The following is a 23,533-nucleotide window of genomic DNA, read 5'->3' as shown; positions in this document are numbered from 1 at the left end:
AGGGAGGTGTTTGTGTCACCATCCTTGGAGGTATTCAAGAAGAGTGTAGATGTGGCACTTCAGGGCATGCACTAGTGGCCGAGGTTGGGGATTTTTGTGGGTGTTTTTGGTTTTTTTCTTTAGTTTTATGTTGATGGTTGGACTCAGTGATCTCAGAGGTCATTTCCAACCACAACGATTCTGTGATTCAGTCTTAGCCTAAAGAATTAATGAGGGTTAGGGTGAGGGTTAGGATTCAGAGATACACAAAACCCACAGCTCCAGGGACAATGGCACAGGAAAAGGCATGCCAAGGGGAACATGGCACTGCACAAACATTGGTACATCCACATCTTTCTACTTTGGGCCACCCATGGGGCTGAGGACCTCTGCCTCAGCCCCAATATCCAATTATGATTAGGGCTGGGGTCATGGCTAGGGTTAGGTTTCAGAAAACCACCAAGTCCACAGCTCCAGGGACACTTAGGCTGGAGAAGTTATGCCAAAGGGAACACGGAACTACATCAACACCGGTACATCCACATGGCTGAACTACACAGAGGAATGACAAAGACTAGCCCTGTACTTGCTGTTCTCTCACCAGTGGACAAATGCACTCATTCCAAATGAGCACACACAAATGCAAGCCACATTCCAGTAGGCAAAAAAAATGGTCCTACATTCCTTATCCTGTCTCAACTTCCAAAAGCAGGCAAGAGAGTTTACTACTACTGCAAGGTACCAAATGGAAATTGAGCATCCAGTTAAGAACCACAAGTTACTGGTATCTCTAAACCATAATTTAAAATTGGTACTACATTAAGGGTATGTAAGATGTAAAAGTGTAATGCAAACCCCGTATCACTGAATTTTGCCAGCAGCTTACTGTGAATTATACTGCTGCAAAGGAAAGCAGTTAACTTAAACATTTTGACCCACAAGAGTCAGCATTCCCACACTACAATTAAATATGAAGTCTCACCTGCTCTGAGCTAGGGCACTGACACAGTGTTTCTGAGAAATAAAGGAGGCTACCTGAAAGGTAATATCGCTTCCCCTAGCATACTGAAAATTCATAAGCCACTACAGGAAGGGTAATAAAAATAAACATGAGAGAGAATATTAAACTGATTGAATTAACCCTTGTCATGCTTGATTCAATAAAGGTTCCTCTTTAGAAATTACTTAGAGCTGCTGGAGAACTTCCAATTTATCACAGAACTTAGCATCAAAATTATACTGGCAGTAGAGAAATAGTTTTAAATACTCTTATCCCATATATACCTCAATTATATTTTCTCCCTTCTAGGATCAATTAATCAAGCTAGAAAAAATCAAATCTCACTTCTGCAGCACCTGCCTTTCCCCAAAGAATTTCAGTTGTATCACAACAGCCTTAGCTGCTTTTTAATCTAAGAAGCGTGTGAGTCCTGAAACAGGAAAGACTTTTTTACTCATAAATATACTCCAGATAAATATGATTCCATAGTCCTTTTGTAAAATGTTTCCCCTTGCCAGAAAAACTTTAAGTATCAGGAAAAGTGTCCCCAGGTGGACTGCAAGATGGTAAATAGGTCTCAATGGCATTTTTATTGCTGTTATTAGTGCTTGACGGAGTAAAAATAGAGGTGTCTTCAAAGGTGTCTTTTCTTGGAATAAGCCACTCAGCATAAAGAGAATTTATATGCTGAAAAGATTACAGTCAGTGTATCATGACCGTATATATGTATCTGTTCATTCACAATGCTCCACCTCTCCTAAGAAAGCTCAGGTTGTAAATTTTTTATACTTCTACAGAATCTTCTATAGAGATTTCAGATGCCCCTGTAAGTATGAGCAACCAGAATTAAACACTTGAGTGCTGTTACCTGCAGGAAAAATTATTTCTGCCTCCCTTCAGGGCCAAGACGTAAAGCTGGATGTTGCAGCTTTATGTGCAGGAGGCATTTTAGGGCTGCTCTCTCTCGTTTCGGGTAGCATCTGGCCAGTGCTAAAGAGAGAAATGGACAAAGTCCTGATCGTGTCCTCACTCTCCTTCACTCAGATGAGAAGGTTGCATCTTCCTATTCCCGTCCTTCTGAGCAGAGTCCCATCTCTCGAACTGCACCTCCTGATTCATCGTGACACATCTCCCTGACGCCCTCTCCTCCATCTGACTGAAGATGAAGCGCCTAGTTGCCCCCAGAGAGCTGATTCATACCGCCTGCCTTTCCCCTGAACAATGAAATTTCAAGCGGACCAGTAGTTTGCCGATGTAACAGGTTTTCACAGCCAGGCGAAGGTGAGTGCCAAGGATTATTAATAGTGTTCCTTGATTAGTTAAGGGAAAGATAAATGTGACACCGCCACCAAAATCCCTGAATACCTGATACCAGTGAGGAGTGGGTATCACCTGCCAAAAATAGAAAGAGCTAGAGAGAGTATATAAGTGGGGTTCCTACCCCGAGTTCCACCTCTTTTTGGTCACCACCATATCTAACACTCTTCCCAAGCGTGCTTAGGAGAGACCCAAAAGGTAAGTAGCACGAACATGTTCAAACTTCTACAGCAAAGTTGGATTCGCCAGCTGCCGGCAGAAACCCAGGACCTTCGTCCGAAGGAAAGCAGATAAGGATATCTTCCATCACTCCCATCCCCCTTCCCACAAACGAAAGCTCAGAGACAAAAGGTGCAAATCTTCCAAATACAGACGGATGGCTTCCCGCAGAGAAGACTCCAAACGATAATCAAGGGCCATTAAAAGGATTAAATAGGTGAACACATCGAGGGGGGATGAGAAGAAAAGGAGGGGAGAAAGTAAGAAAATGGAAGTAACAAAACAGGGAAGGGGAGGGGAGAAAGTGAACGAGAACGCGAGCAATGTCAGCGAGCAGAATTTACTGAAATGCTCAGTGGTGAAGCAAAGGCAAAACCCCCTCCAAAACACGTCGCAGAAGTGAAATCTCTCTCTGTGCACAGACGATCATAAGCGATGGGTTAAGTTGATCTCCTTGGTGTGCTCACCAGGAAGATAAAAGAAACGCGTCACCATTTTTGCAAAGAACTCCCGGCTTTCTGCTTCAGCTTTTGGCGCGGGGGCTTCTTGCTGTTCATTAAGTTCTCCCTGAATTGTTTGTTTTTGACAAGGGCGGATTGGTTTCTACTTAATTTACTTGGTCTTTTACTTAGTAAGAATCTCACCGTTCTGGTGCTGATGGAAGGGGGAGATGATCTATACTAAAGCTTCTTTGCAGACAACTTGGGAATCCACGGTGTGGATTTTGCAAATAGTTCGGGCAGGAAAATTGGCAAAATCTCAGAAATGGAAAAAAAATAAATAAAAAATGCGTCATTCATCTCGCAGGGATGATGAGAAAAAGGTGAAGGGTCGAGTGTGAAACTGCCAATTCGTGAAACGCCTTTTATATTAGAATAGCATGACAGTTTTGACGAAAGCTTGGTGGTTAAAAGCTTCTGGAGGTCTACTAGCTGCCCTTAAAACGGATGCACTGCTGAGATTGGAGACGGGCCTCAACCACTCCTCCAGGTTAGAGCCCCAGCTGCCCGCTTTGCAAACCTGTTTGTCGCTGCTTTCTGGCCACGGCCGGTACCGCCTCTCGATTTCTGAGCAGGGGGGAGACGTTATTTACGCTATACAGACGCCTCCATATGATCTGACGCCTCATTTTTCTGGCACCTCTCACTTTTCGCCTTCACAGCATGATCCGGCAGTGGCGGCCCGACGGATCCGATGACGAAGGGAAGCTTCGCGCATCGTCAGGGATGCGGAGGGAGCTGCCGGGCTCCCGTCCCCCAGGAGACGGGCAGGGAATGCGCCTCGGCCGCTGGGGAGCTACACGCCTCTGGCTGGTTTGCTTGGCATGAGGCTAGTTAAACCCGACCGGCGTCTGCCAGCACGGCAGGCAGCGGTGTGCATCGCCTCTGCCAGCTGCCGGCTTGAGTTCCCTCCGAGGGCAGCCCTCCAAATGTGCTCTGCCTTGTCAGCAGAGCGGGGTTGACACCGAAACACGAGTCACCAGCATCTTCACTGGCGGGTGGTCAGGAGCGTTCCCGTGTCTAGGGGCCTAGAAGGAGGCTCTGTGGCTCCAAGAACCAGGAAACCTCAGCGACCGGTGTGCAAAAGGTTCTTAAGAAAGGAAAGAAACGGTGGAGACAGGCCCAGCTCCTTCCCTGGGATGCGGAGCTTAGCAAAGCAGGGAAGCGGCCGCCCATGTCTTACCAGGCCGGAGGCGTCTGCGCAGGGACTGAGGGACTCCTCTCTTCCACCAGTTAGGGAAAAGTAAAGGGAAGCCAATCCCGGAAGCTCGTGCATATTGATTTCTCTTGTAAATAGCTGTATATTGATGGGGCTACATTTCACATAAAACAGACTAACGATTGGGTTTTAACCGGTGCTACACGAGGCTTTTTCAACTCCGTTTTCCAAGCTGAACTCCGCTAAAGCAGGAGACCCGGGTAACCCCCGTACCGTCTTTGCTGCACGCTTTCCCCTCCCAGCTCCGAAACAAGGGGAGGGGAGACAGCTGAGTAACTAACTGCCCATGCGGGAAGGTGCGTGGAGCCCTTCTGCGGGCTGCCGCTTATCTCGGCTCAGCACTCCAGCGCACAGCTCCTCTCTCCATGTAGATCAGGGAAGGATGCGTTCAACCTAGGGAGAGGGACTCGGCTCCCCCATCCGTCTCCTTGTTTGTCCTCGGAAAAAACCAAGCTTCTCTTGTATCTCAGGAAATACACGGAAATGGGGGAGGGGGAAGAAAGTTCCAACGACAGTACCTCCCACAGAGAAGAGCCGGTGTTTAAAAAAGAAAAGGAAAAAAAAAAAAAGGGGGGGGGACCCCAATGTCACCTCCTCCTCCGTCCTTCTGCGCTCAGTGCCACGCTAATGACTCACCCGTTATAGCCGAACTTGGGCCGCGGAGAACAGGATGGGGGCTACTACTTTCAAAGCGCCAAGGATTTACTGGCAGAGCGACCGGAGTTTTTTTGCAGCAGCCGCCTCCTTTTTAAGGCCACTCTCCCGCGGTCACGTTCGGGACAAGGGTGCCATTGGGCCGGCGGGTTCGGGCTGTACCCCTGATGGCAGCGTGAGGACCTCGCTGCCGCCGCACTGTCCTCCCCCGTCTTTCCTGAAGCAGGGATGCCAATGCTCCTGCAGAGATCTGCCCTACTACTGGGCCCTAACCTTGGCCATCTCAGCCTTATGGCTCCTGCCCAAATTCTGAGAGTGAGCTGGACTACTTGCCATATGGGCACAGTTTCCTGGATCAAAAAAACAAACCACAAAAAAAACCCATCCAAACCTAAAACCTAGAAAACACCTTACAATTCCCAACTCTCTTTTTGACAATGTCGGGAAGTGCCCGGTCCCGTCTAAGGAGCCCATCACTGCTCAGGAGCTCCTCACGAGCATGTTGTCACCTCGCATCATCTCTTTTCGCCAGATCATATCGGGGAAGATGCTGCAGCATATTGTGCATTACAAACGGGATCTGTGGGATTCGCAGGGATGTGATAATTAATTCAGCGAGGATGATGCTTAATATGGACTGGCCCGAAAGAAACGAGGTCTAAAAGGAATACGTGCGTGAAGGGGAGGGGGAAGGGGGAGATGTTTAAAGTGTTTGGACGATAAGGCAAATGTTCGAAAGCTACATTACATTTGCTTCTCGACCTCAGGAGTAGCTTGAAGCTTGGCATATGCTGCAGTTTCTTACTCATCACCGAATATAACTGGTAAAGCTCGTCCCGACTTGCTAAAGGAAAAGGCTCTGCTCTGCACCACTAGCTCTTCCACCGCGCCCGAGAACTTGACCTTGGCACAACTCTTTCTCCAGCCGGTATCACGACAGACTCTGGCACTGCTCCAGTAAGGCTTAGGCTCCAACCTGCTAGGGAGCGACCCTCACCCCGGTCCCTGCAAAGGCATCCCGTCCCCTCTCTTTAGCCGAGCCCTGGCGTCTGTGGGCTCCTCGGTGCGCTGCAAACTGGAGAGCGGCAGCCCACGGCGCTTCTCCAGGCAGAGCTATATAGCTGGCACGGCTCCAGCCTCTCCCGGTGTGCCATCCCCACACAGCACTGCAGCTTTGGTCATATGAGCAGAAATGATGAGAAAAGCACTTTTTAATCTTTTCGCACTTGCCTCCCTGTTCAAACAGTTGCAGGATGGCTATGACTGACGTGCTCAACGCTGAGGATATCAAGAAGGCTGTGGGAGCCTTTTCAGGTGAGTGCTGCCTGCTTGCCTTTTTTTTTTTTTTTTTTTTTTCGCTTTTTCTTCTTTTCGTCTCTTCAGCTTAGGACAGCAGTGCATTTATTTAAGCTCGAGGAAGGTTAGAGGATCCAGCTAGACAAAATACCGAATGAGGATGTGTGTTTTCAGAAGTGCAGTGAAAGCATGACAGGTTTATCAAGTGCAGGGCTGCATTCTCAGCAAAGTTGTTCTGCACATTACAGAGATGAAATATTTATTTTAAAGGAAGGCAAGCAGTAACTGCGGACAGACTTTGCTTCCAAACAGAGGATACTTTCAAAGGGAACATAACCCTCGGCGAACCAGGATGGATTGTATCTTGATTTGGGATAGGGAAGTCAGCCGTGGATGCTCCCCACTCACCCCCGAAATTCGTTTTCGGGTATTACAGAACTGCTGATGCTCGTTTCAAGGAGATAAGAAACTGCCCTTTTCTTACTCCCTATGAGGAAGCCCCGGGTGGGCTTTGCTTTTCGGGATGGAGCAGAAGGCAACAGTAGAGCAAGCGAGTGCACCGCTCGACTGCAGAAGCTTTCTGCAGGACGAATGGCTGCAGCGGTCCATACTTCCTCTCACACTCCTCCGGTGTCAGCTACTCCCTACCCCTCTAATTCATCGCGACCCCCGAACTGACAGCAAACCCTTTTCCTGCCTACAAAGATTCAGGTAGTTAAGGTTGCTCTCAAAGAAACGCCAGAAATCGTGCTCCGGGATGCACACGCTTTATCTCTCCTCACCCCTCACCCGGCTGATGGCACCCCCGAGAGAGCAGCCTCTCTCTGTCCTGCTCTGTGCCATGACCTTCCCGAACAGACAGAAGTGCAAAACCCGCTGAGCCCGAATACATTCAGCTGCCGGGGAGTGGAAGGGACCAACAAACCGCTTTGCTCAACCCAGCAGCTGTTTTTCTCATTAGCTTCCATTGTCCTAGGGCCATCTCTAAGTCCCGGAGCAGATGCAATTAGCAGCAACTAATGACAGATCTCAGTCACGCAGATCCCGGAAGACCGAGCCTCCTTAATTTTATGTAATAGGAAAAACTGCGGCGGGAATGAGGATGCATGAGGGAAAAAAAAAATAAAAAGTCCACAGCACGTTTTGGAGGTCACTGTATTGGATTTCTAATCCACACCACAGTCGTTAGGCTACGTGGGTGGGACTAGAGCAGGTGCGGTTAAAGGAGAGGAGAGGTGGAGCAGGTAAAGCAATTTATCTGGGCTCCGATTTCAGGAGCTCTGGGTTGGTTTTTTCCTTCCTGGCGATCGTGCCTTACAAGGTCTTGCAGGCAGGAGATAGAACAGCACTCCCTTGCAGTGCTTGAGCTTACAAACCACGATTGTACACACACTTAGAGGTAGAAATGCAACACTGGTTTCTAGGAAGTCTTCACGAAAAACGAAAGAGCTGAAATAGCCATGTGTTCCGAAACACTTTCCGTCAGTGCTCCGTGGTTGAGCAAGAGCACGTTTTGGTTTGTTGGGTTTTCTTCTAGGACTGGAAATGTCAGAAAGTGACCGTGATCTACTATAGTCAGAGTGCCCTCTCAGATGACTGTTTTAGAGTAAAACTTAGGGAGGGAAATGGCTTAAGGCACTGAAATGAGACCAAGCAGATTAGACTTCAGCTCCCAACTCTGTCACAGACTTCCATGTGACCTTGGGCAAATCTCTGTCCCTGTGTAGCTCAGCTCTTCGTGTGCAAAATGGAGACTCTGCCCCTCTCCCCCTATGTTTATTTCATTAATTATCTGTGAAGCAGGGACGCTTACAGTGCACGCCTCCAGCTTCTATCACAGCTGGGCTCGACTGTGCCTCCCAGGGTAGGACTCACAGCAGTATGGAAGAAAACCATGGGTATTTGTTGGTATATGTTTCAGTACTTTTTCTAAGTAGTTCTCGGGCTTTTCATCTCCTATAGCGGCTGAATCTTTTAACTACAAGAAGTTTTTCGAGATGGTAGGACTGAAAAAGAAGAGCCCAGAAGATGTGAAGAAGGTTTTCCATATTCTTGATAAAGATCGAAGCGGCTTCATTGAAGAGGAAGAATTAAAGTAAGTACAGATACGTCCTTTCTCACATAATCTTGCCTTAAGAGTCTGATTTCTTTTCTTTTTTTACAAGACTCTAGATAACAGATTACAATTCAATTTTTTATGCTTGTGTGCAATTATCAGTTGTTTGCTGATTTTATCACCCAAAGTGTGTTGGAGGTAGCTAGCCATAGGTTTCATTGCAGGACCCTGAAACACATGAATGATCAATACCTTACACAGTTCTTAAGACAAACACAGCTTCAGAGTGAAGCACTCCTCCTGAATGTTAAAGAAGGTCAGCAACAGAAGATACAACCCTGGACTCCAAGTCCTATATAAAAAAACAGTGGTACAATTAAATACAAAGTGAAACTGTTCTGAAAATAACTTCCCTTTTTTTCCACGCCTCCTCTTTAGGTTTGTACTGAAGGGCTTTACCCCGGAGGGAAGAGACCTATCAGACAAAGAAACAAAGGCTCTTCTGGCTGCTGGAGATAAGGATGGTGATGGTAAAATTGGCGCTGACGGTATGTGATTAGACGAGTAAATTCTGACAGTAACAATAGAATATTACTCATACATACAAGAGCTGAGGAAATCTAGGGATCACTGCGGGCTGTGACCTTCTCAAGGGCACAATTTGGACTTAATGAAATGCCAAATCCTGCTACATTTGCCATACCTTGCTTGCAGGCTTTAGGGGAAACAGGGGCCGAGTTCCGACACTAGGGGGGGCAAGAACTTTCAGTAACCGAGTTAAGGCACAACACAGCACAGGACCAAACACCTACCGACCCAACTTCTACTTGAATTAGTTTAACTTTTCTGTTGATATCAGGGGAGTGAGGGTTAGGACGCCGACAGTTCAAAGACAGTGCTTGACTATAAAAATTAGGAAAGAGAAAGAAAAAAAAAAGCCGAGTACCAGCATTTCTGCTTGAAATAAATAGGGATAAATAGGGATGACTTAGCAAAGCAATGCTCTTAAAATTCAAAGTACAGCCAGTCTGCTACAGAATTTCTAATACAATAACTGTCCAGGTTTTTCCCATGTTTATGTGGGTCTTCACAGCTAAGAAAGTTTGTCACTCTCTTTTACTAAATATGAACTACAAGGAAAGAACAACTATCTCTCTAATGGCATTGCTTAAAAAAACACTGCTTTTCCTATTCCCTTTTGTGATGAATCAAATGAGCCCACAGGCAAAAGTTCCCCTTTTCCCTCTTTCTTCTATATGCCTGAAACACAATGGAACAGACATGAAGAGATGCATTTCTGAATTAAATCCTTCCTCATTGGCGGAAATAGTAGCAGAGGTTTGTGGTCAGACTATGAAATCACCTAGAGAGCAGGCAACTGCTAAGTTTCCACCCTATTGACAAGCTGTACGATAACACGAAACCTCTAAAAACCCGGGATTTGCAAAAAAACATTATGTTATCTCAAAAAAAAAAAAAAAAAGGAAAGCAAGCAATTAAAAAGAGGAAAAGCAAAATACAGTTAATTAACATAGTCTTCTAATGTAGAAGCTGAAAAAATTATACAAAATCACTCACCTACATATTAGTCAGGTGACATACTGGCTAAACTGCCTGTTCATATAGCACACTGGCGTATCAGTGACTACGACTCTGTTTCTAGACTAAAACCTCAGATTTCTCAGATCATTATTATATTACAGTTGCAGAGGAGCAATTGAGAAGTATCATGAGGAAGTTCCTGCTAAATTTTAGCAGTACTACTGAACCCATGAACTGTGTCATTACTGGATATTTCACATGGTCTATTGTATGAGTCCTCCTTATTCCAATTAAAACTAGTGGCAGTGGTACTAAAATCAGCGGGCAAAAGTTTCAGAAGAAAACTTGGTTCAGGTAAGTAAGCTTGCAGCTAACTAACCCACAAACCTCACATCAGATGCATTTTCTGTTATTCCCAGAAGGCTACAAAACAAAAGCAGTATAAATTGGAATAAAATACCTATATTACAGAATGAGTTTTTCTTATATGAGAAAATACAACATTAACTTTTTCATTTAAGATTGACGGTAACATTTTTTAAAGTTGAAACAATGCCTGAAAGCCAGTACATTGTAACAAAGCAATGTGAAACACCTCCTCATACTTCTTCCTTAACTTTTTACCCTTCCTTAGCCCTTCCTTAACTTTGAACTGGAAATACCCTGAATTTATACCTGATAATGAGAAGAGAATGAAGGGCTTGTTCTTTTGCTTCCTCTGGCCATATCCCTACTATACAACATTATCAGTTTATTTTACATTTCTTAAATTTCTCTCCAACAGCAAACTGTTACACCAGAAAGGCTTGAAATACATGCAAAGTTAACAGCTGGGACTGTGACCAAAGGATGAGTATGACAGATACTTCTCAGCTTTTCCTTTGGTTCATATGTCTAATTCCAGATTATAACTGCCTATGTAAATAAAATGCATAGTCAAGAATGTACATCACATTCATATTCAGTATTGCAATGCTGTACGTCTGTTGCAAGCTTCACTTTTGCCCCTTGTTTCAAACATCAGCTTTGCACATCACTAAACTATTACAAACAGCTTTTCACAGGGGGTTAATGTGAATTCACAGCAGTTTTAAGAACTGGTCTTCATAGATTTTTAACACCACAGAGATATCTTTCACAAATGTATTATCACAAACATGAATTCCAACCTAAACAGACTCCTTCCAGTTAGAGGCATCCAATCATAAATTTTCTCTTAGGTCTCCTGCTTTAAACCTTCTATCATTCCTGCAAGACTGTTCAGCTCAGAAATAGTTCCACCAGCTTACCTCTTATCCAATCTAGATTTGTAATTTGTAGCTGAACTGCCAGTTTCAAACAGTTGAAAACCAGCAGCCTCTTCATGCAAGAAACAATCATCTGTGTGACGTTGACCCCCCTCCATCTTCCACTGATGTGAGCAGAAGATGATGAATTGGAAAAAAATGGCAGGCCAAGGCCAGGTTACCTAATAAAAGTACAAACACTAGCTTCCAGATTGGATTGGAAAGCGATGCTGAAGCAGCTGTCAGCTTCAGGATAACATTTATATGAAAGAGGAGAAAAGAAAATTAAGCTTTCTCCTCACAAGGTTTTCTAAATCTGTTTGATGTATCAGCACTGGACAATCACATCACGCCTTTCAGTTTCTTGATATTAGTAGACTCAAGAAAGTACAGAGAGCATTTAAAGATCATGCACTGTAGACAGAACAAATGCAAATTTTTATCCCAGTAACTAGAAGTATTTTCCTTGACACAAATCAACTTCTGCAGATATTTTAAAATATTCAGTTATTTTCTTTAGATGTAGTAGAAGTGAGACATCAAGCTTTCAGAATTATAAATTATAAATCATGGTCTTGCACTGATAAAATTCAAGACAAAAAAAAAAAAATCCTCTGAAAGTATTTATTACTTTACCCCTCTTTGTGCTCTTGTATCTTCTAATACAAATTAATGTAAGTCATTACTTATGAAGTTTCCTAAACAGATTTGCTATTGTATGGACAATGAAAAAAACAACCACAGTCTGATGAGAGAAATAGTGAGCCTGTTAACATGTCCTCTGTAATTAAATCTGTCATTCCAATTAATACTACAGGGTATGCATTAGGTTGGTATAAACTACTAAACTATACTGAACACAGGGAAACAAACCTCTCCTTTTAAGTTAGAGCTTTGACACAAGATAGCTAGTAAATTATTTTACATATCGAAATAGTCTAAATCCTTGTCATTTAAAACTATTATTTTTTCAAATAAAGATAGAACTTTGCTTGAAAGGGGAATTACAACTGGGAAAGAGGATGCAGTCAATCACTAGGATTCTCTCACTAACAGGCCAGTCAGAAGCAATAAACATTCACAAGAATGACCAACAGGCAGGGGCTAATATACAGTGCCTTATCTGAGACATTTTGCATATATGAATACACTTTATAACAATGCCTCCACAAACCACCTGCAGTTGGGCTAATCTTCACAGTAAAGTAAGTAGTGAACCAGTTTACGAGATTATCCAACTGGAACATCTCTGAAATATTTAAAGTACATTGAAAATCTGGTAATAAAGCACATAGTGGTTATTCATGAAGGAGTATTTTATGGTTTCCTGGCTATCAAAATATCCATGAAATATATTGCCATTAAGTGATAATATCACTATCATAATGTATTGTAGAAAATATTTGGCTGCAAATCTGAATAACCTTTTCCAAATATATTGCCTAGATAAAAAATATTACGAAAAGGATTTAATTTAACTGTAGCAAGTAATGACAACTTGTTCCAATAAAATATGCATAGCAAGTTTTCCCTTTTGGAAAGGTCTCCTCCATTGCAGTTCACGTTTGTCTCTGCAGGATTTATTCACACAGTGACTTAATAAACACAGCAGTTTTTGTTTTTTTGCCCAGAATAGTCTTGGGTTTCTATCACAAGACACTTTATGTTATCTTTTAAATTCAGTTTGCAACACTTACGATCTATGTATCCACTGTGTACAGGATTTATACACATTTAATATTAAGTAATCTGCATCACTAATCCTAATTTGGATTTACATCTTTCCAAATGATGGATAAATTTTGATTTAATTTAAACCCTCTGCCACTTTCATTTCTCAGTCTGGTTTGTCAAGTGTTTGGCAACCTGTTTTTTTGGACACGTCATCAAATCTGCTATCTGTTCGTACACACTGGTCAGTAAAGATCTCACTTATTGAGAGTTTAGCATTTTTAAGCTAAACATTAGAATGTTCTTTTAAATGTCTAGTTTTAACTCTCTATTTTTTTTTTTTAGTTGCAAGACATTACTCTTCTTTAAGTCAACTTCAATAATTTTCTCTTGAGCCTTTACAGATGACTGCTTCCCCTCTTTGTCATTTCCCTCTCAGCTGATTAAGTTAAACCCATAAACCACTCTCTCTGTATGCCCACTAATCCCTTTATCATCTTTGTTGCCCTTCTTGGGATTCCCTCCAGCCTGTCATTTTTAACGCTCCGAGGCACACACAACTGTGCAAGGTATTCTCAAGTGTAACTGTTCCAAGGTTAGATGGAGCTAGGAATTATAATCTCCTTGGGTAATAACACAGTATCCAGAGTGCAGCATGCCAGGCAGCCATTCACCAGGATACAAATGTGCCTTTTCACTGCTCTATCATCCTGCTGAAAGGCATTGTATATATCCAAGCATAAAATAACCCCAAACTGCACATAGATACATTTATGTAAATATTATGGATACAACACTAATAAAAGCCACTGGGTAAAATCACACGGATTTTTATTGTTACCATCAATGTTGTCAAGATTGCTACACAGATTGGCGGCAGCTTTCTGTTTTTATAATCTGACATTTTCAGTCAATTTTCCATTACAAAATTGAGTTTAAATGTAATATATTTATCATATAGGGACTTGAATACTCTGAAAAACTCATTAATGAGTCTATTTGCCAAACTCTGATATAAAGGAAATTTATCTCTCCACAAAATTAAATTTCTATTTCTTGCCTTCATCCCACTGAGATTTACAAAGGAATAACAGAGAACTAATCAAGTCCTTCAGAGGAATAGTGGTGGACAGTCTTGACAGGCTGGCATGTATAGCATTTCTCCCTTTTCCTCAAAAAATCCTTTCATTTCACTGTAAGATTTCCCAAGTCATACTTTACCTTTAATTAACTTGAATGTCTTTGTTCTTCTGTTATTTTGATGTTTCTGCTACACCAGTGACTCTGTAATCATTGTAATACTCTTCCTCTTTCTCTACATTTTCTAATATCTAAAAAAAATTTTTTCCTTCTCCAGAATTTGCAACTCTGGTGGCTGAATCATAAAGGCTTTGACCAATGCAAACCCTTCATCCATCCTTCACTGCCCAATTCCAACCACCTCCTGCTGACTGCTTTGGCTCCTATTGGCTCCTTTGGTTCTATTTATTTATGTTATTTTATACTCCAGCTCTGTTCTCTGCAATCCTGCAACTCTGTAATTGTGCTGAAAGACACTGTTAAAATAATAAAGGTCACATCAATCTGGGCTTTATTCTCTATCACTACAACTTGTTCTTATTTCATGTAGGCTTGGCACACGCTGAGAGAAAAGTTTACTCTTTTTTGCTGACATCACTGCTGCTTTATCCCTAGCTAGGGTAAAGTGGGAAGAAATTTAAAAAATTATTTGGGATAAAACTAGCATATAATGAGTCATTCAGCCCCAGTTCTGAACTGTGGAAAAACTGACTGCATTATTTTTATGTCATCCCTGCTAAACGGATGCATACTCATAGCCTGGAAAATCTCTAGTGATGGCAATTACCCAACTTCATTTGGCAGTTTGCTCTTTCGACTTAATCAGTGTTATAACTGAAAAGTATTTCCTAATATTTAACCTACATCCCCTGATGCATTTTGGTGATCGATAAATTGATCCTTGTCTGTATCATTCACTAAATTTGCCTAGTGCAGGGGGATTTTTGTATAAAAGGTTTGGCAGGAACCTCAGTAGGTGCCAATCATGCATGGAGATAACTTCATAATCTATTAAATAACAGTCACTTCTGAAGCACAGAATATGTTTACTAGGAATGTTACACAACAACCTAGGACAGGAAGAAGAGAATACTCACAAGAAGCAACAGTACAAATTCAGGAAAGTGAACACTAAGAGTCAGGCACAATGCTACTGTTGACATTCCCACTAATAAAATAGCATTAAAAAACCCTGCCAAAACTCAAAAAACGTTTATTCTAAAACTTTACCAGATAAGTGAATATCTTTCTTTGTGTTACATATAGGAATCTGGGACTCAAGCTAAGGAAATGACTAGCCAACACTAAGTCTATGACAGAGACAAGAACTAAACAATCGTTTCCCAATTCCTGTTCAGTAATTTCAATACCAAGATAATTCTTTATATATTTATTTATTTATAATGCCAAGATTAAAGAGGGGAGGAATCACTTTTAGGCACCATCTTTCCCACATCTTGACAGAACATTGATTACTACTGCAATAAGAAGGAAGGGTATTTGCCATTTCTGGATTCCAAACTACTTCCTGCAGCAATCATACCTCATTCAGATTTATTATCACTACTTCAGTACAAACAAAAAGATAAGGCTGAAACCCTGTAACCATCATATTGTATATACCAATCTCTGCCACAATCTCTTACCCAGTGCTACGGGGGAAGCCAATAAACACTCCCTGAAGCCGTTCTAGATTTCCACTCTGTAGTAACGTGCAAAGACGACTTTTTTTGCTGAAGCTGCTATGCGTTCAAAAGAAATCCTTTGGTTTTGACAATGTATATATGGATCTGAAGAAAGCATTGATTTTTAAGTATTCTAAATAAAGCAAATGAAAACGGATTGCAATGAATGACAGTTTATTGACTTCTTTTTCTCGGCAGCTGCTGACCTCAAGTGGCAATAAAGCGTAGTTACAAGAGTATACGGGACTACCAAAAAAACACTAGCAAGCCAGCTATTGCATCATTAATAAAGATCCATGGAGTCAGAGAATCGCCAGAAAAAAACCACTATATAAACAAAGCCCTGTACAGTACCCTTCTGTTCTTTGAACCTGCAAGGACTTATATTATAATGCTTCACTGGATGGCATGAAAGCTGAAATTTTATCCAGGGCTTTACCACAAAAACAGCACAATAAAACAAATAGCAAATAAACACAGCGATTTGTGAGTCTAAAATAGTGCGTTATGTGAAATGAAGTAAGTTACCACAACATTAATGGGGGGATTTTGCTGGCATAAAAATCTGAATACCCCAACAATTCCTCTATCGGTCCTTCTTCATACTATTCTCTGACACTCCTGAACAAGAACACTGAGTGCCTAATTTGGCCTGAATTTTTTCAGCTATACCCTTTCAAACTGAAAAAGTTACAATATGGATACCACTTACAATGGGTATAGAGATGTCTAAAACACCACCTTTACTTTTCATGATGACAGCACCTGATAATCTAAACATGAATTTGGTAGGTTTATTCAAATATGTGACTGATACATTTGGAACCTGTGTCATCAGAATTCTTATAACATCACTTTTTTTCCTAACTGTATTTTAAATTTAAAGTTCAAATTTCAATATTTCATGCTTTTGTCACTGAGGCAAAAAATAAAAATTCAAACGTGTAATATAAATAAATCTCTGTCCAAACCTTAAATTACTGTTTTATCAATTATCATCAAACTATTGCTTTTTTTCACTGCTGGCTCTTCAATGTTTATCTTAGATTCTTACTATTCCCACCTAATTTTTTTCCAACCCTTCTCCAAACTTGAATTGCTCCATTTCCAATCAATAAAAAATCTCAGACTTTTCCAGTTAGGTGGAAGTTACCTACTCATGGCTCAAAATGCAGCAAATAAGTACAACATTTTAAATTACAATAAAACATACATGAAAATTTCACAAGTACCATATATAAAAATATTAGTTTTCATATCACTTGTTTTCATGTCTTTAAGACTCATAGAAATTACTGTAAAGACTGAAGAAAGCAGATTTTACTACAAAATTTAATCAGGCTTTCATCAGAGTGCGGATCATGGTACACTTGACAAATAAAATAAAACCACATTACCTTGCAATGTATTCTTTCATGCAGAAAGATGTTTTAATTTTCACATGCATAAGCAAAGAAGCAAATTTAAGTTTCTCCAAGAAACATTTACCTTACATTTCTTAACAAGCATCTTTCATCTTCTTCTTTGTCCTGAACAGTAAGTGGTCCCTAATTCTCTCTGACGTTGTAATACACTAGAAATTATGAAAAAAAACCCCACAACTTCAGCCATCATGCTGAAGACAACATTTTAAATACTCAGTACACATCTTTTCCTTAGATTCATAGCCAATGGTTTGTAATGAGACACAACTGGATAACTTAAGATATGTAAATTATGTTTACACATACAAAAAAAGACACTAGTTTTATATTGCCAGGAAAAAAATACAGCTCTCTCTCATCTACAACTCAAAAAGAAGTGCCAAATCCTCCACTCATAGACAAACTATAATTTCCTGACAAATGACATTAGCATTTAATAAAAAAGGTTGTACCAACAGACTACCACCAACTCTTAATATTTCTCAGATCACCAGTTTGCTATTTCCAAACTCTTAACCAACAAATTAATAACCATTTATGCGTTAAGGGGCCAGGCAAGCTCTTAATGGAGTTTCATGGATCAGCAATTTTCCACATGTCTTATTTTGGGAATCAATGGACTGGAGGCGAAAACACCTGTTCACTTTGCAGAAGCTGAGTTAAGATTTACATTTACAGTCTAACCACCAGTCCTGAGCTCAACACTACCTAACGTCCTATGATTACTTCAACTCTTTGTTTACTACATCAAAGCAGAACTTGCTTATGGGCTTCTTTTGCCTTTCTAACTTTGCATATCTTGGTGGAAAAGTAAGGACACTTTTTCTAAATACTTTCTACATTATAAATACTTTCAAAGACTGGAAATTCAGTTCATGTTCTCCTTTCCACACAGTTTTATGAAAGCCTTTCTTCTATATAGTATCTAAGCATTAACAATATTCTGTCCAAAACAGAGTTAATATTGTCATGGAATTAAAAACTGTAGCATTGCACAATATTTGCAACACATTCCGCCTCAACAAAACAACTTCAAAGATTAGGAATTTCTACAATATTCCTTGAAGATACAAATTAACCCACAAAATTTTTATTAATTAATATAAATTACAAAAAAACTAAATTTGACTAAAAATCTCAGATTGAGATTTAACTGGTCAGCAGGTAGAGAGAACACACACCCTTTTATTAATAAATCAATAGTAAATAAAAGATAAATTATAAGGCATGCATTAACACATCAAAATTTATCTGGGGTTAAAGCATGTGCTGACATTCTTTTCCTAACATCCAGGAACCACAAATAATACAGATACAAGAGCCCAGGCTTTAGCACATGCCAGCAATTAAAATACCTCCTCTAGGTCCTGGACTCTGTTGTTGCCAACATGTGTCTGAACCTGAGCTGCTGCACCTTCATTCTGAGAGAGTAATTTGGCAGATTCTGTTTTCCAGAGACACCCTTTAGAAGTCCCAACACTCTACAGCTCCAACATTTAAGAAAACATTTTCTATTAAATGAGAAAGCAAAGCCAGAGGTGTCTAAAGGGGGTTAGTTGTGTGCATGAGTAATCAACCGTCAAAACTTTTCCCAGATTGTGGGATCTCCCAATGTGGGAAAATTACTTCACAATGAAGGACATTTCTGGTTAGGGCTCCTCTGGTTAATCAAGTAACAAAGGTTAACGAAGGTTGATATACCTTTAAAGACGTAAGTTAATATAAATACAAATATTAGAGTCCATTCTCCAGTCTCCAGAAAGATATGAGGGACTGCAGGAGCTACAACAATAAATGGATCAGAAGATCCATATAAAAATACTGGAAAGCACTTAATAAGCCTATGGAACTTGCAGCTAGAAATTATGTTGGTTTTTTATAAAGTCATCCAGTCTTCTACCGAGGAAAATCTAAGTGAAAGGATCTTGTCAGTGCCTCAATCAGAATGTCCAACACTTAGTGCAACAACAGTTTTTATTCTATGAGATGCTCGTCTGAGCACATAATGGTTTATGTACAAAAATACAGGTGGCTTCCCTGGTGTTGCAATGGCACAAGATTAGCATTAACAAATGGATACTTAGGCCTTCAGCTAGTTAAGGACACAGTAACTCTGCTAATTCAAGCTTTGCCACTAGCGCTTCTAAACAGGTTCTAAGAGGCACAGGATCAGAGGTCAAATGCTTAATCATTGATTACTGAAGGAAAAGTTCATGAGTTGCTGAAAAGCCAAATGCTTCAGAGATATTCACACCAGAAGGCCGTGCTGCCATTCAGCGAGACCTGGACAGGCTGGAGAATTGGGCCTGGAGAAACTTGATGAAATTCAACAAGTGCAAGTGCAGAGTCTTGCATCTGGGGAAGAACAACCCCATGTACCAGTACAGGCTGGGGGCTGACCTGCTGGAGAGCAGTGCAGGAGAAAGAGACCTGGGGGTCCTGGTGGACAGGAGGATGACCATGAGCCATCAATGTGCCCTTGTAGCCAAGAAGGCCAATGGCATCCAGGGGTGTATTAGAAAGGGTGTGGTTAGTAGGTCAAGAGAGGTTCTTCTCCCCCTCTATCCTGCCTTGGTGAGGCAACATCTGGAATATTGTGTCCAGTTCTGGGCCTCTCAGTTCAAGAAGGACTTGGAACTGCTTGAAAGAGTCCAGCGCAGAGTCACAAAGATGATGAAGGGAGTGGAACATCTATCTTATGAGGAAAGGCTGAGGGAGCTGGGTCTCCTTAGCTTGGAGGAGACTGGGGGACGACCTCATCAATGTTTACAAATATGTTAAGGGGGAGTGTCAGGAGGATGGAGCCAGGCTTTTTTCAGTGATGTTCAGTGATAAGACAAGGGGCAATGGGTGCAAACTGGAGAACAGGAGGTTTCATGTAAACATCAGAAAAAACTTATTTACTGTGAGAGTGACAGAGCACTGGAACAGGCTGCCCAGAGAGGTTGTGGAGTCTCCTTCTCTGGAGACATTCAAAACCCGTCTGGTCACGTTCCTGTGTGATGTGCTCTAGGTGACCCTGCTCTGGCAGGGGGGTTGGACTGGATGATCTTTCGAGGTCCCTTCCAACCCCTAAGACTCTGTGATTCTGTGATTTTCATATTTTGGAAATGCTGCATGGAAGGATTTTTTAAATTCTAATAATTTCACTGTTAACAAACTCCACTTCCAGTATTTTCATAATACAGTGCAGTTTCACAAAACACGTAATATATAGTAAAAATATAGAGGTAATAGCAAATTATCAAGCACTTATTACTGCTTTAATATAAAGAGGAATAAGAATTATGTGGCTGTGCTAATTTTATGCTGCCTCCTGCAGATGAATGAAGATTTTCTGTCTTAAAAAATTTGCATTCCCCCCCTTAAAGTAATTTTCAGTTTTGCTGGATACAGCATAATTGCATCTACTCTTTCAGCTGCAATGGGTTGTTGAAACTGAGCTATTGCCCAGCACCTGCTCTCAGTCAGACAGCTGAAATCAGAGGCTAGGGGGAAAAAATAAAGATTTTAAGTCATTGTAATGCAAGTCTCCTTTTAGCTTTGCTGCAGTCAGTGTTCAATTATGTTCTGTACCCATCTCCATTACCAGAGCCAGTGTTTTTCTGTTCCTCTCTGCATGTATTAACTTTCTTGTTCACACGTGATAGCCTTCTCAGCAAAGCAGAGGAGTCTTAAGAGACATTTACCCATAGATTTAATGAGTCTACATCTTTTTTGGCCTGTTGAGGATCCTAGTGTTCAAACATATCTTCATTTTGAATGCTCCAAAGGAAGATAACTGATAAAACAGAACTTATATTATTCCTCACTGAAGGCCTGATAGGTCAAAATTAACCTGAAATTTCATTTAGTCTATTGAATATAAAACACAGAACACAAATAATGAAGGGCTCCCATGTAATTTTTTTTTCCTGGGTGTATCCTATTTTTACAAGCTCAGGATCACTCTTGTTCAGAATTTTTATAAGTTCACTGTGTAGCCCAGATGTTTTAGACTTCATCAGAAGTGGGAATAAAAGCCCTACATCTGTAAGAAGAAAGCTACAAAGACTTTGACGACCAAGGCTCAGCAGCAAATGGTAAAGAATAACTGGTGTGAACAGCTGCTGGGAAAGCAGGAATGGGAGCCTTGCTTTTGAAGTATGAGAGCAACAACACATAGAGAGCACTGAGACACGGGCCAGAGAAAGAACAACACAAAAATTCAGAGTCTGGGACTTGGGGAAGTCCAGAGCAAGAAGCACTGGAGATTATTAGAGGGAGGATTTGAAAAGCTTAGCGCAGAAGAGGTTTTATTATGATATAAATGCATTGTAATAAATTGACCTTGAAAAGAAAGGACATGGATAAGGTGGAAAAGTTTGTGCCTAAAAATGAATGTGTTAGAAAAGCGGAGATGATAGAAAACAGAGTGCTGTAGACTATTAAAAATTTAATTGGGTCTCAAATATTTCTCTTCCCCTTCCTCCATTAAATCTCCAGGATCTGGAGTCATATGGCTGACACTCAGTTTTCAGCAAGGAGAAAAAACTTCTAGCCTGCAAGAGAAAACCTTGAACGTTCAAACCCTAAAATCTTAAACAGGCTACAAACCAAAACATAACCTTTTATTTTTTAATAAATGTCACTATTTTAGTTTAGTCTGTCTTATGGGTTTTAACATAAGATATAGCATTAGTGTAAACCTAGCAGCTGCTTTCTAAGCAGACGGCAGCTAGAGATCCAAAAAAAGATTTCCAACTGATATCATAGTCATCACCACCACATAATGACTGGCACGCTGGAATTTTGCATAGTTCATGTAAAGAGGTCATGTATTAATGTATTCTGTATTTGACAGATTAACCCCTTTTTCATGATGCAGAAGCATATTCAAGGCCCATTTACCAGCACCCAATCACCCCATGCATGACTCTGTGCAAAAGAGCATGACAATGATTGCTTCAATAATAGGGTACTCTCAGCTGAGAAAGATTCAGGCCAGGCACAAGGCCACAGCAAGTCTTCAGTCTGTCACAGATACTGCCCCATAGAGATCTATACAACAGTTAAGACTTTGAGGATCAAGTTCCAGATCCCTGATCAACTTTCCACATCTAATGCTTTGGGGTATGTTGTTAAAAACTAAATAAAGATTTAGGTTTTGTTCCCAGCACTTTTCCTAGCTTACATGTGGAAGAACAAAGAAGTAAGGATTCAAGCTGGAATTTTTCCAGACATATGCAATGTAATTATTCTCCCAAAATTCTCCTTATCTTTATGCATGTTGATCTAAATGCATCCTTGAGACATATGCCCCTCATTCCATATTAATCGGAAGACAGGACATAACAGTTACAATCAGCAAACTCAAACAAAATTACAGCCATGTAGTGGTACCTGCCCTACATCTAATAATTTACCACTTTTCATTGATGCCACACCTGCCATTCATTTCTAACTTCCACTTTCCCAGCATAGGAGATCAGAAACAAATGACCGATATGCCAGTTCAGTCAGAAGGGCTGTTGCAACTGCCAACAATCCTCTGGCTGATTCAACCATTTCATAATTATCTTACATTTCAGTGCACTGAAATTCAGCCAGAAGGCCTTCATATATATGTCTCAGTCCCAACCACAAAAGCAAAATCTGAAGACCTGGAAATATTATGCCTCTATCAACAGTGATATAGAAAGCATCCAAATTCATACTATTTTGCTAACAGTCCCACACTGAAGATTAACAAAAGGCAATTTGAAGCGTTGCCAAATGAAGCAGCCCTCAAAATAGCTGAAGTTTCTATTTATTCTACTACTTGGAGAAAGCAGAAAGAACAGAAATCTGCAATAAAATTTACACATCCATTCTTGCAGCTTTCAAAGCTCTCTAGACGTATCAGTAAACACTCATAGTCAATTCTGTAAGAGTATATGCAGATTTAAAAAGCTGCGTGAACTCTGAATATTCATCAATTTGCAAGATATTTCTGATGTTTTGTCATACTGTTTCCATTTGCTAACTTAAGACTTAAGAAAGAACAGATGAAATGCTTTGCGTTTTGAAGATTTTTTTACAGAAAGATCTACTAATTCTTTTCCTACACATTAATGCCCTCCTGAGAAGCATAGCTTACTCCAAGGAAAGCCACATTACTTCCTCAGTAGCTTTTATTAGGCAGCAAATCCAAGTTACAGGTTGTAACCTGCTCAATTCAGAACATAACCACCATGTTTGCATCTATACATTAATAACTATAAAAATGGGTTTTAGAAATATCAGTGAATTCTGCCTCACAAAAATCACAGGTATATGCTGTGAAGGAAGCAATGAAGTGACTTGTGCAGTACCCAACAGAATCAGAAGCACAAGCCACACATAAATAAAATACTGTATGCCCTTGCTTTAACCTTCATTGTAAAGCCTTACCTTGCTTCTGCGATTCCTTGCCACTCCTGCTGGAGCTGAAGTTCCACTATCACTGCCTTCTGCACCCCGATCAAATGTGGGCTGCACGTGGACATGTGCAGTTTATCTCCCATTTTGTGACCACTGCCTAAAGGATGTGACTTCAAATTACAGAGTCCTGTGGCTGTCAAGCTCAAAGGGCACTTCCCACTCAT

The 23,533-nt window shown here is 41.0% G+C and overlaps 2 protein-coding genes across 5 annotated transcripts in view; one reads left to right on the top strand and one right to left on the bottom strand.

The window, feature by feature from the left end:
- NCF4 (neutrophil cytosolic factor 4) overlaps positions 1 to 4,892 on the bottom strand; it is a 42,150-nt gene extending 37,258 nt beyond the window's left edge. The window contains exon 1 of one of the 2 annotated variants that reach the window (XM_051610164.1): positions 4,871 to 4,892. The gene's annotated coding sequence lies outside the window, so the exon portion shown is untranslated. Of the gene's footprint in view, positions 1 to 4,198; positions 4,213 to 4,870 lie in introns of those variants that run through there. The other variant, XM_051610172.1, reaches the window with a different exon arrangement.
- PVALB (parvalbumin) lies at positions 2,431 to 15,661 on the top strand. 3 transcript variants are annotated; one of them, XM_051610224.1, is made up of 5 exons: positions 2,431 to 2,494; positions 6,135 to 6,202; positions 8,147 to 8,279; positions 8,679 to 8,788; positions 14,097 to 15,661. In XM_051610224.1, exons 2-5 carry the CDS (start codon positions 6,142 to 6,144, stop codon positions 14,123 to 14,125), a joined length of 333 nt encoding a protein of 110 aa, XP_051466184.1. In that variant the 5' UTR covers positions 2,431 to 2,494; positions 6,135 to 6,141; the 3' UTR covers positions 14,126 to 15,661. The 3 variants fall into 3 exon arrangements, with proteins under 3 accessions (XP_051466184.1, XP_051466180.1, XP_051466172.1); XM_051610220.1 differs by lacking the exon at positions 2,431 to 2,494 and adding an exon at positions 5,596 to 5,845; XM_051610212.1 differs by lacking the exon at positions 2,431 to 2,494 and having other exon boundaries at positions 5,896 to 6,202.
- Positions 15,662 to 23,533: the final 7,872 nt, after the last annotated feature.

Source organism: Apus apus, chromosome 1 (genome assembly GCF_020740795.1).
Source record: "Apus apus isolate bApuApu2 chromosome 1, bApuApu2.pri.cur, whole genome shotgun sequence".
In the NCBI taxonomy this organism is placed as follows: domain Eukaryota; kingdom Metazoa; phylum Chordata; class Aves; order Apodiformes; family Apodidae; genus Apus; species Apus apus.
The sequence above is the reverse complement of the archived record's forward strand: the minus strand, read 5'-3'. Positions and strand labels throughout refer to the sequence as shown.

Bases quoted from the DNA above. Each gene is read 5' to 3' on its own strand.
- PVALB (XM_051610224.1), top strand. From the start codon at position 6,142: ATGGCTATGACTGACGTGCTCAACGCTGAGGATATCAAGAAGGCTGTG. The intron at 8,280-8,678 runs GTAAGTACAGAT...CCTCCTCTTTAG, and splicing joins ATTGAAGAGGAAGAATTAAA to GTTTGTACTGAAGGGCTTTA. The intron at 8,789-14,096 runs GTATGTGATTAG...TTCCTTCTCCAG, and splicing joins TGGTAAAATTGGCGCTGACG to AATTTGCAACTCTGGTGGCT.